Raw genomic sequence first — 19,655 nt, 5'->3', positions numbered from 1 at the left:
CACTCTGGAGCAAACAGTACGTGACTTGGACATGACTTGACTTGACTTGGACATGACTTGACGGTACATGACTTGTACAAGACCTGGACATGACTTGGACATGGACATGACTTGGATATGACGGGAGCAATACATGATTGAAGAGAACCAAACCTCAACCTCGACCAACCATGGTCAAAGTTGATCAGAGTGAAGCAATCTGGCACAATGGTGCACAGGGGTACACCTGTTGGTGCACATGGGAAGCAGTCTAGCAGAGGGCACAGGCGCACAGGCGGTACTTGTTGGTGCACATGGGAAGCAGTCCAACAATTAAGAGGTATAGGTGGTGCACCAACCCTCGCAACCAACTAGTGCCAGGAGCACATGAAATAGACAGGACAACACATGAAGCACGGGATTCAGTGACTCAGAACAGGCTGGAGTGTTGCAGAAGCCATCAAGGACGAAGCAGTCCACAAACGGTGAAATGGCTAAGGATGCAAGAAGACATCCAATAGGAAGAAGGAAAGGAGATTTCCAATGGGGGAGAAGATGAGGAGAAGGTGAAGAGGGGGAAACAGAGGAGGGGGGGGGGGGGAGGGGGGACATTCGAGCAGGGGGCGAAAGGCGTGAGGAGGGAGTGAGAGGGGGAGTCAAGAGCTCGCCTCGTGTGTATCTTCTCTGGGTGTATCAGTCATCTTGCTTCCTAAAGAGCTATGCTACTTCCCATCTCTCAACTCTCTTCTCTAAGATTTCTTCTCGTTCTGTTCTCCTCCCCTCCTCTCCCTTCACCTGGTACAATGGACCGTGTGTCATGTGGTTGAAGTTCTGCTCAGTTCATGTCGAGGGTTGGCTTTTATGATGTTGATCCGCTTTGGTGTTCTTCTTGCTCACATCACTTCAACACTTGTACCGCTTGCACATAGTTGACACCATCGACTAGCACTCACCTACGAACCATCTGGCATGTCTTGCTTCTCGCACCAGTGGCCCTAGGCCTTCAGTAAGTGTTAGGAACCCCCCCCTCAGACAAAGCCTATCAGCGCCTCTCTTCACATGACATCGACATGGCTTGGATGTTAGGAAATGGAGTCAAGATGAGTCGGTTCTAGTGAGTTCTAGTGTGTGTCCTATGGATGCCACGTGTCACATTGGGAGTTATCCCATATGCATTGGTATTCATATGTGTGTGTGTGTGCTCTCTATATAAGAGCTGTACTTGTCACTTGTCACATCAATCAAGTATCAAGCCTACAAGCTCTTTGGTGTACATGTGAGTACTTTCATTTTGTTCATTGCTCGTGCTATTTCATTTCCATTTCATTATGTCTCTCTTTGAGTATCATTCTCTCTCTCTCTCTCTCCCTCTCCACCATGCACCTTCATGTGGTATCAGAGCCTCCTTTCCTACCTTTTCCTTCTCCATGCTCAATCTCTCCTCCATCCTCTCCTCCATGACCGAGCTCCCTTCCACTCCTTTCTCCCCATCTTGTTCTCTTCTCACCCTAGCCTCTCCATGAGCTACTCTTCTTCAACAAATTCAAGCTTGGAGCTCCTACCATTGGTAAAGCTGCTATCTTGGAGCTCTTCATCGCGATAACTTCACTCTCGACCCCTTTTTCAGCAAGTTCCTGGCCTCTCTACCAGCTGCCACACTGTTTTGGACAATTTAGGGTTTGGTTGAGGTCGTTTTTCAGTTTCTGCCTTTACCTCTACAGTCTCCCGTATCTATTGCTACTGGATGACACTCTGAACAGCAAATCCAATGCTGAAATCTGAGAAAATTAGTCAAAACTGTGTTTTTTGACCTAAAAGTCGAGTTTTGAAATTTCAGGTTGGATACTCTGTATTTTTTGGGACTTTCATGATCAGAGGGCTCCTGAGTGTTGCTAGGACACTTTCCTGCAACAATAAATTTTTGAAAATCCTAATTTTTACAGAAACCCTAATTTTCAAAATTTAGGGCTTTTCTGACTTTTTCATTCTTCTGGTATAATTGAAGACTCATGTAAAATTTTTGGGGAATTCCCAAAATTGATGTAATTTCATTACTATTTGGTACATTCATTTGGGCATTTTGCCTCCTTTGGGCATAATTGCTCAAATTTGAGTCTCTACTCCGATCTTGGTGACTCACATCGCGACATTTTGTTCTTCACCGACATACTTCTTTGGATCAGGATGTGCACTCTTATGTGCAGCAACTACTTGGGGTCATTTACAGGTTCTCTGTCCTTGCTATGCATAAAATGAATGAAATAAAATTTTATTTTCTATGATTGGGGTCAATAAAGGTTCTCTGCGTTGGATAGTCCTCCTGAAATGATGTATTCAAGGATGCACAAGATGTGACTTTGCTTCACCAAGTCTAGGTGAACTATCTTATGACAGGATCCCCATTGGTCTCTACAATAATCCACACATGTCCTAGAGAATGGTGTGTCTGCAAGTACCAAGTAAGGTAGTGGTGAAGCTCAGGTGGGTCAACATCCGTTGGTCAATATTCAACATGAAGAATAGAGGTCACAAGTGTCACTCAGGGGGGGATGACCATGATGGCATCGATGGTACTTAAGAGGATGACGGCTATCACGAGACCACATGGAAAGATGATACCAATGGTACCAACAACTATGACCCCTATGATATAGAAGAAGAGGATGACTACCATGTGACTAGCAAGTGAATTGACGTGATTGATGATGATGGAGGGCCTAGAGGGGACATAACCAAACTAGATGACCATGAGGAGTCATACACATTTGAACTGGAGTCACGAACACACATGCAATGTGCATATGGCAAGCCAGACATCCAAGACCTTGACTCACTCGAACTTTACCTATTCAATATAGATCTCACCATGGGAGAGGATCTTCCATGGATGACATATACAAACCACATCAAAAAAGGCTCCAAGGATAGAAAGAGATTAAATACACTTGAGGAAGTCTCAGGAATCTAATGAAAATGGAGATTGTTCTTTTATTGGATCAAATATATGTTAAAAGGGTGTAGGAAGTATCTTTCTGGAGCTAAGGGCTAGCCACCAAAATGGAAGAGTTGGTCTGAAAGAAATCTAAGACCACCTAAAAGAAACCCTCCCTAGGATTCAAACATCCTAAATATGCACAAAAAGACCCCAGAAAGGGCTGCCAGCATCCAATATCTACCTTGGGCTTTGAAAGGGTGAAAGACATGGATGCATGGAAAGAGAGTGGTGGCACTCTCCACATCAATGTCCTCTTATAAATTGTCTTTAAAAAACCATCGAAATCTGAAACAGATGGCCAAATTGAAGCTTGTATAAAATACTATCTGCCGCCGCCGCTGCACAACTAGAAGGTGCTAAAGAAGAGGTTAAGGGCTAAGGAAAGCGTCAGGATGGAAGGCATGATGATGATGATGATATATTAGCGTCCTCAAGAGGCCATTGAGACATGACCTATGGGACCTAGCAAAAACATTACATAGTCTCTTGTGATCAAAGGGTCCTATTCTTATGCATTTTGTCGTGATTTCTTGTATAAGAGACATAAAAAGATACCTAGTATATAGGGATTTTTATTTTTTTCAAGAAAGAGACTTCTATTAAGTAAGAGAAAAAACCCGCAAGAGTAAGCTCAAAGCCAAATACATCATGAAATCATGAGGATAAATAAAACCCCCTGAAAGTGAGGTGGAAAACAACCAAGGCTGAGGCTGAAAGTGCCACCTCAACCCTGTAGAGTCTCAGAGAAGAAAGGAGAATCCTTCTATTCCTTGAAAAAAGAACCTCCTAGCTGAGGCTGCACGGGAGTCTCCCTGCATACTCGTTCATACGGGCATCAAGGTATGTACGGTCTCTCCAGATACTAGCCAATGTGTGCGAGGGATGAACCTGAGTACCCTCCAAAGCCTCTGTGCGTCTGGCTCTCCAGATATGCCAGGATGCTATGCTCGCTACAATCTCCCAAGAGGTATTCACAGAGGCATGTACAGTTGCAAAAGGAAGGTGTGGTACTACATCCAACGAGCAAGACTCAATCTAATGACATCGAATCGAAATGGCCCAAGAGGAGTCAAGTCTCTCGTAGAATACCTGAGGCCTTGTAAGAGAAAGCCAAGCCACTAAGCCCCATGTCATAAAGAATGGGGAGTGGGCAAAGTGACTGAAAATCCTAGCTATCCCCATCCAAATCATCCTCGCCTGTCTCCAATCCCATAAGCAATGCTGAATAGTCTCCGAAGCAGAGAGGCAACGAGAGCAAGTAGGGTCGGCTCCGAACCTGGATCTCCAAAGGTTCATTACAATCCCACCATGAATAGAAAGCCAAAAGAAGAGAGTGATCTTTCTATTCCTATGGGATTTCCAGAGTCTCCTCCAAAAGCACCTCTGCAAATCCGTAGTGATATGAAATGTCTCCCAATGAGGAACTCTGGAAGGTCTCCAACCTCTATTACTGAGCTGAAATCTCCTGGCATTACTGACCGTGTAACACAAGAAGGGGATGCTCTTCTCTCGATGCCCTGTGTCTATCCACTCCCACTCTCCAAGGTCCCACTCCAAATACCTAATGGAAACTCCCCCGTAGAGCCAAAGCCTCCAAGATCCGGTGGAGAGTAGCCGGGGGTTTGGGTCGAGGAACCACTCTGAATTCAATCCCTACACCAAAAGACCTATAGCCCTAATAGGCCGAAAATCAGACTCAAGCAAGATGTCCTCTGTGGACCTGAGCAGTCTGCCACCATCCTGCACACTAAAAACTAAAGCATCCTCATGTGCATCTCAAAAGGCCAAAACCTGAAGAGGAACACCGCCTCTCGTAAAAGTACCTGCCCAAGTGGAGCAAGTGAGTGGCATATCATCTATGTCTACCCAATCCGCTGGAAGAGCTACATCAATCTGCAAGAACCTCCCTGCACTCCCTCTGAAATGTCCTGTCAACTGAGATTTGGTCTCCTCTGGAAGCCTGTGGAAAGCTTTCCGAGACCCCAAAGATGATGCGGGTCCCCTCTCCCACCTGGACCACTACATGTAGAGTGAGGCACCAAGTGGTCTGCCATGATCATCCAAAATACTGTCATTCCACATGATGGGTTGCCTATCAATCTCTTCACGAGAGGAAGGAGGAATCCTCCCAAGAGTGCTCCTAAAACGGGCCCATGCTTTCAGAATGGCAACCATGAGAGGGGACGAAGGTGATCTGAGGTGTTCTGTGGTGAAGATCCACCTAATGCTGCTCATCCAGTCTCCTCCTGAAGAAGGCGTGCACGTCTGTATGCTGCTAATAAGAAAGGCCTTCCATGGTTCCTACCATGGCATAAGTCCCCTCTTGCAAAGTAAAGCTCTGCACTATAAATTTGGATCATAACATGGTCCATCGTGAGATTAGGATCCTTACAAAGGACCCTAACTCTAGGTACCCCATCAGCCTTGGTTGCCTCTGCTGTAGTCAATGGCAACCCAGGGAGGGGTGGGATCTCAGCAACCGTGCTGAAATGCTCCCCAATAACATAAAGAAGTCGATGGTAAACCAGGGGAAGCCCGAGAAATCTGATGAAGAGTGAAAAGATTTCCTTATCTGCCTCCACTGGGTCGAAACCAATATCCAAGCCGTCAAAGAAGATCTTCTTGTGTCCCAGGTGTAAAAACTCAGCTTTGAGCACAGTGCTCGTAGCATCTGGAGTGTCAAAAACAACCTGGAAAAAACCTCGTCCCAGAAGACGAACATCTAACAATCGTGGAGTGAGGTCTGGGGAGAGACCCGCAAGCATCCAGTCTCTGGCTTGGGATCTGGAAGGGTGAGACCCGAAGATGCGTGCGAGCAACGTGGTAGAGCATTCAATCTCTACGTCCTTCTTGAGCTGCTGCAACTCGTCTTTAGAAAAGGTAATAGTTTTCGCGGCCGGTGGAGGTGGAGTAGGATTGGCTGACAGAATATCCATTGCCAATCGAGGTGAGGAGGCCGACTTGGACATTTTTGGGGCTCCTTCCGCTCCAAAAAACGTTGTGGGAGAAGGAAGAGGGGGGACAGGAAGAAGGAAAAAAAATGCCGGGGGTAGGGAGCGGGGTAGAAGGAGGGTTGAGGCAGAAGCGGGGGGAGGGAGCAGGGTACAGTGAGTGGGGGAGCGAGGAAGGGGAAGCGGGCTGAGAGGGGAGCGGGCAGCTGAGTAGGAGAGGGTAGAAGGAGGTAGAGGAGAGGGAAGTAGAGGCGGGGGGGTACAGGCGGGGGTAGGGAGCGGGTGGAGGGGAGGGGTGTAGAGGCGGGGGAAGGGTAGAGGCGGGGGGAAGGGGTAGAGGCGGGAGAAGGGTAGGGGGAGGGTAGAGGCGGGGGGAAGGGGTAGAGGCGGAAGAAGGGTAGGGGGAGGGAAGAGGCAGGGGGAAGGGTAGAGGCGGGGTAGAGGGAGCGGGGGAGAGGTAGAGGTGGGGGCAAGGGTAGAGGCAGGGGTGAGGGGAGCAGGGTAGAAAGAGCGGGGGAGTAGGGAAGAGGGAACAGGGGAGCAGGGTAGAGGGAGCGAGAAAGCAGGGCAGGGAGGAGCGGGCTGAGAGGGGAGGCGGAGGGCTGAGAGGGAGAGGAGGGGAGGGGGCAATGGGCTGAGAGGTGAGGGGGCGGGCTGAGAGGGAGAGAAGGGGGAGGAAGGGAGAGGCTGAGGGTGGGGGAGGGGGAGCCGCTGAGACCGAGGGAGGGGGCTGAGGGAGGGGCTGAAGGAGAGGGGGCAGCAAGGGAGCGGGGAGGAGCAGTAGCTCGAAAGGTCAAGAGATGAGGACAATATAGGGATTTCTATGGCCGATCTCAAGAAACAGGGATAGATTGCTACATTGGATAATCAATGCGGGAAATTGCACTCTAACCTTGGCATAGGTTGGGCATGTGACTGTGAAGTGCCCCTCATCTTTCAATGTCATGACCTTCGCACAATGTGCATACTCGATCTTTTCTTTCTATATCACTCCCTGCTCGGCTCCAATGACCAATTCATGGGAGCGAGTGCCAAGACGTGTGCTAGCTTGCCTTCCCGGGGTGGCATGAGAAATAATATGTGGTTGGGTGTACCCTGATGTTTCCTTATATGTTTCCCAACACGTTGGATTGATGCGAGTACAATAATACTTTAGTTTGCTACTCTTTGCAACCTCTTCCACCTTTTTAGCTTAAGTACATCCACAAGATATGACTCAATATCCATAACTAGAATATCCTCTGATGGGAAATCCAGTAGGTTTTCAACCTAACATCTCTAAAAGCCATTTCGAATGTATTAAGCCCAACCAGAAGAGAGGATCTTGCTTTTGTTTGTCTTTTGTACTTTGCAATTTGCATTCCAAGTGTACTGTGGTAGATGATGCATTAATTTTCTTAAACTTCGTCACGTGTTTGTACACCTAATGGCTTGGACTACTGAAAATTGATGATATTGTGGGTAGCTTGTTGGATGAGGAGATTAGACGAAATTCTATGGATGGCCACAAGCAGAATGCAGCCTTAATTGTGCAAAGGAACATATCACAGTTCCGGGGGAAGTCCTAAGAAAGGGGGAAATCTTGTAGCAAATCTAGGGCATGGTCCATTGAGTGTTACCATTGTGGTAAGAAGGGCCACATGAAAAAGGATTGCTACAAGCTGAAAAGGGAGAAAAATGATAAGAAAAATAATGCAAATTGAGGTGCAAATGAGAAGGAAGAGAGTTCAAGGGAGGATAAAGGAAAAGTGAAGATCGAGGAGATCAATGCAGTCATCACTGATGATAGTGACAGTTTCTAGAAGCATCACTGAGAAAGTGGACACGTGGAAGATAGATGATGGGGGGGGGGGGACAGACAACCAAACAACAGCGTACTGGAATCTTGTTCAAACTCTATGGACAGAAGTGAGTGAGAGGCAGAGGGAAGTGGGAGAGGCTGTACGGAAGCAGGTGAGAGAGGAAGGGTGACAAGCAATTGTCAGTAGAGGGGGTCTATACAGGATCCCGTATAGTACTTTCTAAGAGGAGGTGGTGGGGAGGCTAGGGGTATAAGGGCAGGTCGAGGCAGCAGGGCGGGAAGCAACAGCATCGTTTATCTACCCTCAATGTCCGAGGGTACTTTTCAATACAAATATCAGGGAATTAGGGTTTGTCAAACTGTAATCCTCAAATAGCATTGGATTTATTTTGCTTGGCAGCAGGGGCGCAGATAAATTGGCATAAATCCAATGGCTTTTGGATCAGTGATGAGGACACTCCAGTTTGGGGGCTTCACTTCGGTTCAGAGGGGTGAGCCTATCAGGTATTTGGGCTGCCAGGTCGGCTTGGATATTTCTACCACGCAGCAGTTTGCTCCCGTTTTGGAGAGCATAAGAAGGAAGCTTCCTTTTTGGAGCTCAGCCAAGCTGGATCTTGCCTCTAGAGTTGTGGTGGTCAACCAAGTCCTCTTGGCCACGGCCTGGTTTGTTTGTTTATGCTTGGGAGACCCTCATCCTCCCTACACAGGAAGGGGGTCTCAATATTATTGATCCAGATTTACAGTGCAGAGCTTTACTTTGCAAGATGGTGGTGCGGGGACTTATGCCAGGGCAGGAACCGTGGAAGGACTTTCTTATCAGCAGCATATAGACGTCCACACCTTCTTCAGGAGAAGACTGGATGAGCAGTGTTAGGTGGATCTTCACCAGAGCACACCTCAGATCACCTTCGTCCCCTCTCATGGTTGCCATTCTGAAAGCTTGGGCCAGTTTCAGAAGCACTCTTCGGAGGATTCCTCCTTTCTCTCGGGAAGAGATTGATAGGCAACCCATCATGTGGAATGACAGTATTTTAGATGATCATGGCAGACCACTGGGTGCCTCATTATACATGCAGTGGTCCAGGTGGGAGAGGGGACCTGCATCTTCTATGGGGTCTTGGAAAGCTTTCTGCAGGCTTCCAGAGGAGGCCAAGTCAAGGTTGACACGACATCTCAGAGGGAGTGCAGGGAGGATCTTGCAGATTGAGGCAGCCCTTCCAGAGGTTTGGGTAGACACAGATGATATGCCACTCACTTCCTCCACTTGGGCAGGTACTTTTTCGAGAGGCGGTGTTCCGCTTCAGGTTTTGGCCTTTCAAGATGCACAGGAGGATGCTTTGGTTTTTAGTGTCCAGGATGGTGGCAGATTGCTCAGGTCCACAGAGGACATCTTGCTTGAGTCTGCTTTTCAGCCTATTAGGGTTGTAGGTCTTTTGGTGCAGGGATCGAATTCAGAGTGGTTCCTAGACCCAGACCCCCGGCTACTCTCCACCGGGTCTTGGAGGCTCTGGCTCTATGGGGGAGTTCCCATCAGGTATTTGCAGTGGGACCCCATAGAGTGGGAGTGGATTGGCGCAGGGCATCGAGAGAAGAGCATCCCCTTCTTTCGTTACACGGTCAGTAATGCCAGGAGATATCAGCTCAGTAGTAGAGGTTGGAGACCTTCCAGAGTTCCTCATTGGGAGACTTTTGATATCACTGCGGATTTGCAGAGGTGCTTCTGGAGGAGACTCTGGAAATCCCACAGGAATAGAAAGATCACTATCTTCTTTTGGCTTTCTATCCATGGTGGGATTGCAGTGAACCTTTGGAGGTCCAGGTTCGGAGCCGACCCTACTTGCCCTCGATGCCTTTCTGCTTCGGAGACTATTCAGCATTGCTTATGGGATTGCAGACAGGCGAGGATGATTGGATGGGGGTAGCCAAGATTTTCACTCACTTTGCCCACTCCCCATTTTTTATGACATGGGGCTCAGTGGCTTGGCTTTCGCTTACAGGACCTCAGGTTTTCTATGAGAGAGTTGACTCCTCTCGGGCCATTTCGGTTCGACGTCATCGGATTGAGTCATGTTCGTTGGATGTGGTACCACACCTTCCTTTTACAGCTGTACATGCCTCTGTGGATACTTCTTGGGAGATTCTAGCAAGCATAGCATCCTGGCATATCTGGAGAGCCAGATGCACAGAGGCTTTGGAGGTACTCAGGTTCATCCCTCGCACACATTGGCTAGTATCTGGACAGACAATCTGGACAGACACCGTACATACTTTGATGGCCGTATGGACGGGTATGCAGGGAGACTCCCGTGCACCCTCAGCTAGGAGGGCTTCTTTCTTCAAGGAATGGAAGGATTCTCCTTTCTTATCTGAGACTACTACAGGGTTGAGGTGGCACTTTCAGCCTCAGCCATGGTTGTTTTCCACCTCATTCTGAGGGGGTTTTTAATTTATCCTTATGATTTCATGATGTATTCCGCTTTGAGCTTGCTCTCGCAGGTTTTTTCTCTTACTTAATAGAAGTTTTTTTCTTGAAAAAAAAAATAGTTGGTATACGGAAAATACCCAAAAATCCGTCTATTTATCATTCACTTTGTCACAGTTTATACACTGGGTGGGATACTGAGTGTATAGGTTGTACATGGATCTGCAATGCATCCACCATAAATTCTTTGATAATGGGTGAATTTCTTGTAGGTTCTTCTTCCATAAGTAGGGAAGTCATGCATCCACCATAGATCAACTGTGCATCTGTCATAGTTAGGTTGGCTACATGTCGGACCTGTAGGCATCTGTGCACTTGCTGAAGCAATGTAAGTCTTATACATGCCAAGTATTATGAGATCCCCTCACGATTTCACTAATTTTTGGGAGATTGTCATAGACCTGCAATTCCACATGCTGAGCCAATAAAAAAAGAAATAATATATAGTAGTTTTCAGTTGGTCAATCCTTGAGTTTGAAATCTTCAGAAAGTTAATAAAAAGGCAGTATAGCTACCATCCTAAGTGGGTCTAGTAGAGCCATTAGAAGAAGCAGCATAACATTGAACAAGAGGCTCCTAAGGAACACGCCCTTCACAAGAGGACCATGGCAATTGTCTCATTGATGGATCTTCATGGCGGCCCCTCACAAGGGGTGCGTAGGTTGATGAGAGAGTGGCTACATTTGTCAAGAAACAACATCCAAGCCACTTGGCAATGCACATTGGGTGGGCATAATGGGATAGCAAGCCAATGAAATCCTTGGATATGGAGTCCGATCCCCCAAGAGAGGGTGGAAGGGGCTCTTCCTCTTCCCTCTATTTTATGTAATGTTAACCATTAACAGTTGCCTCTATATAGACACCTATGATGCTACTGAAGTAAGTAATTTCACTAAAAAAGTCAAATTCAAGGCCACTATAAGTTCCAGCAAATAGAAACAACAATGCATAAATACCTCAGTTTGCATATTTAAGCCTAAAATAAAAGGTTACTAAAACAAAATACTCCAATGAGAATTTACCTTGCACACTAGATTACTTGGACAAACAAACCCTCTATCTGTAAAATGTGAACAAAACAATACGGGATATGATATCTGGAGGTCCGATCTCCTTACACACCTACAAAAGATTGCTTCAACAATTGGAACTTAAGTCAGCAATTTACACTCCACCAACCAATGCCTTTTCATAATACAAAATCGCTTCAAAAATGTACCTGGTAGCTACAACTATCTCAAAAGCTACTTTTGTATCTGCTTACTTATAGCATGTAGATGTGCATGTGATCAAATGGAAATATTTCTCTTAGATGTAGCACACTTGACTTAGCTGGCTATTACACATTTTCATAAGATTAAAATGATAGCCCAATGAGTATCAAACTTTAAACACCTTAAAATGTCCAAAGATTTAACATACAATGTTGACATGTATTTGCTTTCAAAAATAGAAATTAGATATCAATTTCCATTGCATCTACAAATATGACTTATTAATCAGAAAGATACTAGAGATAGAGTCTCCAGCATAAAAGTGTGCTCTTGAAAAGATGCTAGATGGTTATCAATTCATTTAGGTGTATTAGAGTGTGGGACAGTGCTATTTTCTTCACTTCTTTACAAAGTTCCAATAAGTGAATGAGGACTTTCCAAAAGGCGGGAATGGCGACGAAGAAGAAACAGGTACTGAAAATGAGATAGGTGGAGTGGAGGAAGATGGCCGGGGTTTAAGGTGAACAATGAACCCCCTTGAAGATAGGACTATTAAGGGATTAAGTGAAGACAATAATTCGAAAGGAAATTCAGTAGAGTTGAGAATAGTAGTCTCATTGGAACCTGAGGACTCTGGGTGCCTCAGGCATGAAAACAGAAAGAAAATGCTCCATAAATATTACCTTCCACTCGTTTTCTTGACACAAATTCCACTTTCTTCTCATACCATTGGTGTAATTCAGCTAATGAAGGCTCCATGTTTTCTCTATCTCCTTCTGGATTCCTCTTCTACTATCCAGCATAAAGCTGCTGGGTTCTTTCCTTTCGAAATTTCAAGCACACGAATCACCAAATTTGCGTGATGATGGGCCACATGCCTTTTGAAATATTAAAGGTGGGCTTGGGACCCTGGTTCTGGGAATGTCATCTCTCCAAGCATATTAGAAAAGTTTTATGTGCAAGGCAAAGCAATGGCTTAGTTGCCATTGAGACAAGACTAGCCAAGGGTTGAGTAAAGTGCCATGAGACAAGCAAAAGAGTCACGTTCAAAAAGCTAGACTTAGCCAATACAATGGTAATGGTGAAGGCACATTGTGGAGAAGCGAGAGAAAGAAAGACAGAAAGTTTATTAAAGTCTTCGGAAGACCGATGGGTCTATCAGACTGTGAAAATCCTAATACAACGAGCTGTGGTAGTGGAGCTACTAAACGAGCATCCATACCAATGCAAAATGCAAAATGCAAAAAATGCAAAAATGCAGAATGGCAGTACTAAGTCCTAAGTACAACATAGTCATGCCGATGGTCGACTATATGTCAATCTCAGCATCATCATCATCCCTAGCAACAGCAAGATATCAGGATGGATTAGGCAGTGGAGGCATGAAGTCGGCAATAGAGTGCTGTCGGCCACTTAGAGGTGCGGTCCTGACATGTCTCCTAGTCGTACCTGTGCGTCTAACCAGGGCTACTGTGACCCCCGTCGGTCGGGGGCTCCGACTCTAAACAAGGAGGGGATGTCTCCAAGTGTGATTTGTGTGTCGACCCTCTGTCTGAGCTGTCAGGTCACGGGCTCCGGGTCACTAGGGTAGACTAGGGAGAGAGAGAGAGGGTAGACTAGGGAGAGAGATAATGATACTCAAAGAAAGACATAATGAAATGGAAATGAAATGACTAAACAATGAACAAATGAAAGTACTCACATGTAGAACAAAGAGCTTGTAGGCTTGATACTTGATTGATTTGACGCTAGATAAGTACAGCTTCTTATATAGAGCACATACACACATATGAACACCAATGCATATGGGATAACTCCCAATGTGATACGTGGCATCCATAGTACACACTAGACTAGAACTCACAATAAAACACACCAAACCGACTCACCTTGACTCCATTCCCTAACACCCCCCCATGAAGGAAAGATGAGTGACTACACTAGAATGGAACCAAGGACGAAACATGACAATGATGGTATCTACTACTCTGTGCAATGTCTGAAGTAGACATGGATCTCATGCTAACTCAGAGGCTGAAGTCTAAGCATGGTTCAAAGGTCGGACTAAGAAATCATATGGCTTTGCATCCCAAGCTTGACTCAGACGCTCGTGTCTTAGCATGGATGCATGACCAATGTAACGATGCCTTCTCCCATTTTGCGAATCATACAAACGTCATGGGCTCCACATGCGCCAAAGCATTAAGGGGTATGGCCCATGTGAGCCAAGAATTGGAGATGACAACCATGCCATTGTATCTATCCTAGAAATTGCACGCATTCTTTTGAGTTAGCTGGTGCTAGCGCCTGCATGATTGCTGCTGCCACTTTATCCGGGTCCACTGCTATTCCTTCAGTGCTGATCACATGCCCTAGCAAGTGGCCACTTCGGATTGCAAATGCACACTTCATTGGATTCATGCTGAACGACACTTCTCAACAGCGTTGAAAGCATAGCTGCAAGTGATCCAAGTGATTGGCTGAGGTCATCTAGGAAGATTCTCATGAAATCTATTAAAAATTTTCCAAAGATCTCTTGCATGGCGTGCTGCATTTCGCAATCTGAATCATATGACCGTGCACGCATATACCCCCCAGGCCGTAATGAAAGCGGTTATTGGCTACTCCTCTAGCGCCATCCTAATCTGATTGTATCCGCTGTACCCGTCCAGAAATGAGTAGACCTCGTGCCCTGCCACTTCATCTAGCATGGAATCCATATATGGGAGTGAAAATGGGTTTGGCACTGTAGCTGCATTCAATTTGCGGTAATCCACACACATCTACAGCTTCTTGTTTTTCTTGGGCACAAGCACAATCGGAGAAATCCACTCCAGATCCTCGACTGGTGCAATAAATCCCACCTACAGTAGCCTTTCTAGTTCCGTCTTGACCTCCTTAGCCACATGCGGATTCATGCGATAACGGTGTATTTTGGTGGGTACGGCGTCCTTCTTCAGGTTAACCCAGTGTTGGTAAAACTTTGGGTCTAGCCCCCACATATCGGAATAGTCCACCTGAAAGACAAGGGTATCCTCATGTGCATCCCGCAAGGCTACAACCTACAGAGGGATACTTGTCCTCAAAAAAGCCCCCAACCAGGTAGACTCAGAAATAGGCAAATGGTCTGTATCCATCCACTCCACTGGTATGGCTGCATCTATCTGCTGCATCTTGGCTGCACTTCCTCTGAGGTGACTAACTGAACAAGCTCTCTGATCCTCTGGAAGCATCATGAAATCTTTCCAAGCACCGACCATGGATGCAAGTCCCAACTCCCATCTAGACCACTGCATATAATGTGACATGCCCAGTGATCTGCCATGCTCATCTAGTATGCAATCATTCCACATGATGGGCTGCGTGTCAATTTCTTCACGAGAGGAGGGTGGAACTCTCCGAAGGGTACTTCTAAAGCTGTCCCAAGCCTTCAGAATGGTACTCATGAGAGGGGAAGTAGGAGATTTGAGACGGGATGATGTAAAGATCCATCTAGGGCTGTCCATCCAATCTCCTCCCTGAGAAGGTGTGCATGTATGTATACTGCGTAAGAAAAAATCCTTCCAAGGCTCCTAACCAGGCATCAAACCTCTGACCACCATCTTGCAGAGCAAGGCTCTACACTGCAAGTCTAGATCAATAATATTGAGGCTCCCTTCCTTTGTGGGTAGAATAAGAGTCTCCCAAGCCACCCTCGCTATCACATCTGAAGTGCCGTCTAATCCACTCCACAAAAAATTCTTGATAGGTCTCTTGAGCTGAGTGATACAGCTTGTAGATCGGCACCAACAAGAGCAAACAAACCAAGCTGTAGCCAATAGCCAATAGTACCTGCAAGGTCAAGTCTTGCCGAACTCCAAAGTAGGAGTTTCCTCCTGATGCTCTCCAACACAGGAGCGAACTGTTGTGCTAGAGAAATGCCCACCCCAACCTGGCATCCAAGATACCTGACGGAGACACCCCTCTGAATCCAAGTAAATCCAATATCAACACCCCAATCTGGAGTGTCCTCATGACTTATCCAGAAACCATTGGATTTGTTTCAGTTAATGTGAGCCCCTGCTGCAATGCAAAATAAATCCAAGGCTGTCCTGAAAGAGGTGAGTGTCTGTGGAGTGGCATCCAAAAAAATAGCTATGTCATCTGCCAGCTCACTGTCTAGCAACTCTTCTTTTTGTCTCAACGGAAGTCTCAGCCCAAAAATATCAGCTTGAGCTCTGATATAGAGGCTCATAGCTTCAGCCACAAATAAGAATAGAAAGGGGGCTAAAGAGCATTCCTGTCGGACTAATCTGGATATTTGAAACCTACCTCCCCTGACTCCACCAATGAGTACCTGGCTATGGGCTGACCTGTAAAGAGCAGAAACCTCTCTAATCCACAAATCTGAAAATCCAAAGCAAAGAAGGGTTCCCTGCAGAAAACCCCAAGCTACCCTGTCATATGCTTCTTCAAAATCCAGGAGTAGAATTGCCAGTCTATGGTCCTCATGCATAGCCCACTCAGAAGCCTCTCAAAATGAGAATATATTATAAAAAATGCTTCTACCATGGAAAAAGCATGTCTGTGTGTCATGTATAAGATCTAGCAGGATGGGTTGCAATCATAGGCTGATGGCTTTTGCCAAGATCTTATACAAAGTGCCCAGTGAGGTGATCGGTCTCCACTGCAACACTAAATTTTTGCAACCTCCTTTTGCGATAAGATGAATGAGACCCTCCGAGAGTGAGTCTGGCATCTCACCCAAGTCCCAAACGCCCTGCAAGGCTGAGGTGATGTAGTCCCCAATCTGATCCAAAAAAATAAAAAAAAAGGTGTTAGCCCATCTGAACCTGGACAACTACCCTTATGAAGGGCAGTAAGAGCGGTCCTGAACTCTATGCTGGTGAAGTGTCCATCAAGTGAGGCTCTCATACCTCTATCACTAAGACCCTCTGAGAGTGAGTCTGGCATCTCACCCGAGTCCCAAACGCCCTGCAAGGCTGAGGTGATGTAGTCCCCAATCTGATCCCAAAAAATAAAAAAAAAGGTGTAAGCCCATCTAACCCTGGACAACTACCCTTATGAAGGGCAGTAAGAGCGGTCCTGAACTCTATGTTGGTGAAGCGTGCATCAAGTGAGGCTCTCATACCTCTATCCACCAACATAGGAATATGCTGCCAAATAACCTGTCTAGCATCATCTCTAGCTTGTGAATCAGGATTTGCAGTTAGAAGGGAGGCATAGTAACCTGAAGCAATCTGCATGACGGCATCTGGATCTATCTGAAGTATCCCGTCTGAGTCAACAAGCTGCAAAACACTTTCTCTACTATGTCTAGGGCCGAGAGTAGAGAAGAATTGCTTGTTGACTCTACCTCCGATCTGCGTCTAGAAAGACTCCTTGGCATGAAAGGCATACTCTGCTCTCTGATCTAAAAGTGTGTGCTAATGAGCCCTTGCTGCAGCAAGGCGCTCCTGAATCCAAGCATCTGTGGGCCGTTTCTGCTCTTATCTCTGAAGAGCTACCAGCTGCTGTCGAATGGCAATCTCTCTCCTACAAATCTCATCTCTCCTAATACTAGCAACAGAATGATAAAAGCTGCTAATATTAGTGAGGGTTGCAGCCATATCTGATGGGGACGGCTGTCCACCCTACAGGTGAGAATCCCAAATCCGTAACACTGCCTCTATGAGCCCCTCCTGTGCGTAGAGGGCATCTGGAATCCTGATACTGACAGAGCGGCCTCTTGTCGGAGGCTGTGAAACCACCAAAACAACCGGAAAATGATCTCTAGTGAAAACCTCTGCACTGATGCAAACTGTCCCACCTCTATCCATGGTGCCTAATCATCTACATGAAATCTATCAATCCGTGCATGGATAGGCATCCTTTCTCTTCTGTTCGACCAAGAAAACAGAAGAGACTGTGGTGGCTGAGTGTGAAAAGCGTCGTCATACCAAGTATCTCTACCACTGAACTGAAAAAGGAAGGCATCCCATGCTACTCTCTCCAAGGAGTGAATGCCACCTTCCCTACCCCCTCTTTTGTCTGAAGGCATTTCAACCATGTTGAAATCGCCCCCAATAATTCAAGGATCTGCAATATGTGACCAAGAGAGCAACTCCTTCCAAAGGAGGATAGGATCCCCTCCTAAGTTGGGTGCATAAAGGTTAAGGAGACCAACCTTACGCCTGCCAATCATCAAAATAACCCACTGTGCTCTAGAGGGGACTATGACTCCGTGTCCAATGACCAAGGGGAGCATCGAAGAAGAGATAGAAATGCAAATACCTCCCCTGGTGCCCAAGGCAAGTGACCAAAAGGTATGGCTGTGGGTGTTTGAAAAGAGGCAATGTCCGCCTTGACCGCTGCCTCCTGTCTCGTGGAGAGGATCCATATTGCTTTCGGGAGGATAACTTTTCCCAAAGCACGCACTTGGGGCTACAAATGAGACATCCTATTCATAGCACGTAAGTCTTCTCGCACTCCTCTTGAGTCTTTGGAACTAACCAAGTGTGCCCAAATAGTAGCTCCCATATTCTTGAAGGTGTGCATGGGATCCAAGAGATGATTGATTTGTAACTTATCCCAATAAGGAAGCTCATGAAAGATTGATAGCCTCTTCATACCACGAGGAGGTTCCTCTCCATTCACCCTCCAAGCCTGAATCCAGTCACTTGCCTTCAAATATGGTGGTGGTGGATCAAGCTGACCTCCACGCACGAGATGGTCCAGCGGAAGGTATCGAGCATGACCTTCATAAACATTTTTCCTCATATGTTTGGAGTATCGTGCAACCGATTTCAAACCCGGTCCACAAACAGGACAAGCATGGTACCCACTTGTAACAAGTCCTGCACGCATGCATGAATGTGTTAGTATAAGACATGCGTGCGAAAGAGAGTCATAAAAGCATACTCTTATATTATACATGTAAAGACACAACCACGTACCTACGCACTCTCCATATCCTGGGTAGTCATGCATGGTCCACCTCAAGATACCCCTGATCAAAATATCATTGGTATGTCTAGGAGCTCTTGAAATATCAAAGACACGCACTCCTCTCCATAAGATCTGTAACTCCTCTATCAAAGATGCCATGTACATGTCCATATTTTTTGCCTTGTACTTCCCTGGCACAAGTAGTACAAGCATGAGGTGTCCCTTCTTTATTGTTAGCCATACTGAACCTGCTGTCTCTGGAGAATCAAATACCACTTGGAAGAACCCTCGTCCAAGCCAACGAACATCGATGAGGTGCCCTGCGAGGTCTCCAGGTAAAGCCGAAAGCATCCAATCCCTAGCCTGTAGCCTGGAGGGGTGGGAACCATGGATGCGAGCAAAGAGTGAGGTGACATAATCCTGCTCTGAGTCTTATCTTGAGCTGCTGAAGCTCGTCTTTGGAAAAGGTAATTATTTTTGCGGCCGGTGGAAGCGGTCGAGGATTGGCTGAATGGGAACCCATTCATCAATCAAGATGGAAGGGCTGACACAAGCACAAGGACGCTCTGTCCATCCAATAACGTGCTGCCAGAGAGAGAAAATCTCTCTCTTGTTCCCTCAGGGGATGAAGAGGGGGGAGAGGAAGGGAGGGAGGTGGTGAAGCAGAGGCAGGGGCAGAAGGAAGGGGCGGGGGAGGGGAAGGGAGGGGGGTAGGAGGAGCACGGAGTACAGGGAGAAGGGGGAGAGGAAGGAGGGGCAGTGGGGAGAGGAGGGGAGAGGGCAGCGGGGGGTAGGGAGAGGGCAGCGGAATAGGAGGTAGAGGCGGGTAGGGGGAGCGGGGGAGGAGGTAGAGGTGGGTAGGGGGAGCGGGGTAGGGGGAGCAAGGGGTAAGGAGGGAAGGGCAGTGGGGGGGTAGGGAGAGGCGGGGTGAGCAACAAGGGAGAGGAAAGGAGCGGGGTAGGGAGGTAGAGGTAGGGGGAAAGGGAGGGGGAGCTAGCGGGGTAGGGAGAGAGGGAGCGGGGTAGGGAGGGAGAAGCAGCGGAAAGGGGAGGGGGAGCTAGTGGGGTAGGGAGGGAGAGGTAGTGGGGGTGGGGAGAGAAGGTAGCGGGGGTAGGGAGGGAGAGAGGGAGGGAGGGTAGCGGGAGAGGAAGCGAGGGGGGACAGTATCCTTCTTTTGGATACCATGAAAGGTGTTGTGAAGAGGATATCCACAATATAGCCAAAGACATCAATGAGTTTGAACAAGTATGGGAGACATGGGATCACTCCACAATGGGTAAATACCTCTAAATAAGTATATTGCAAA

The 19,655-nt window shown here is 46.9% G+C and overlaps 1 protein-coding gene across 1 annotated transcript in view; it reads right to left on the bottom strand.

The window, feature by feature from the left end:
• Positions 1–19,655, bottom strand: part of LOC147901234 (uncharacterized) — a 242,280-nt gene that overhangs the window by 105,547 nt on the left and 117,078 nt on the right. Inside the window, exon 8 of the mRNA XM_087376453.1 lies at positions 11,231–11,330. Within this exon, the coding sequence (XP_087232579.1) occupies positions 11,231–11,330 (100 nt within the window). The remainder of the gene's footprint in view (positions 1–11,230; positions 11,331–19,655) is intronic.

Source organism: Dipteris shenzhenensis, chromosome 6 (genome assembly GCF_047967505.1).
Source record: "Dipteris shenzhenensis isolate YYH24624 ecotype China chromosome 6, Dip_SZ_1.0, whole genome shotgun sequence".
NCBI lineage: Eukaryota > Viridiplantae > Streptophyta > Polypodiopsida > Gleicheniales > Dipteridaceae > Dipteris > Dipteris shenzhenensis.
The sequence above is the reverse complement of the archived record's forward strand: the minus strand, read 5'-3'. Positions and strand labels throughout refer to the sequence as shown.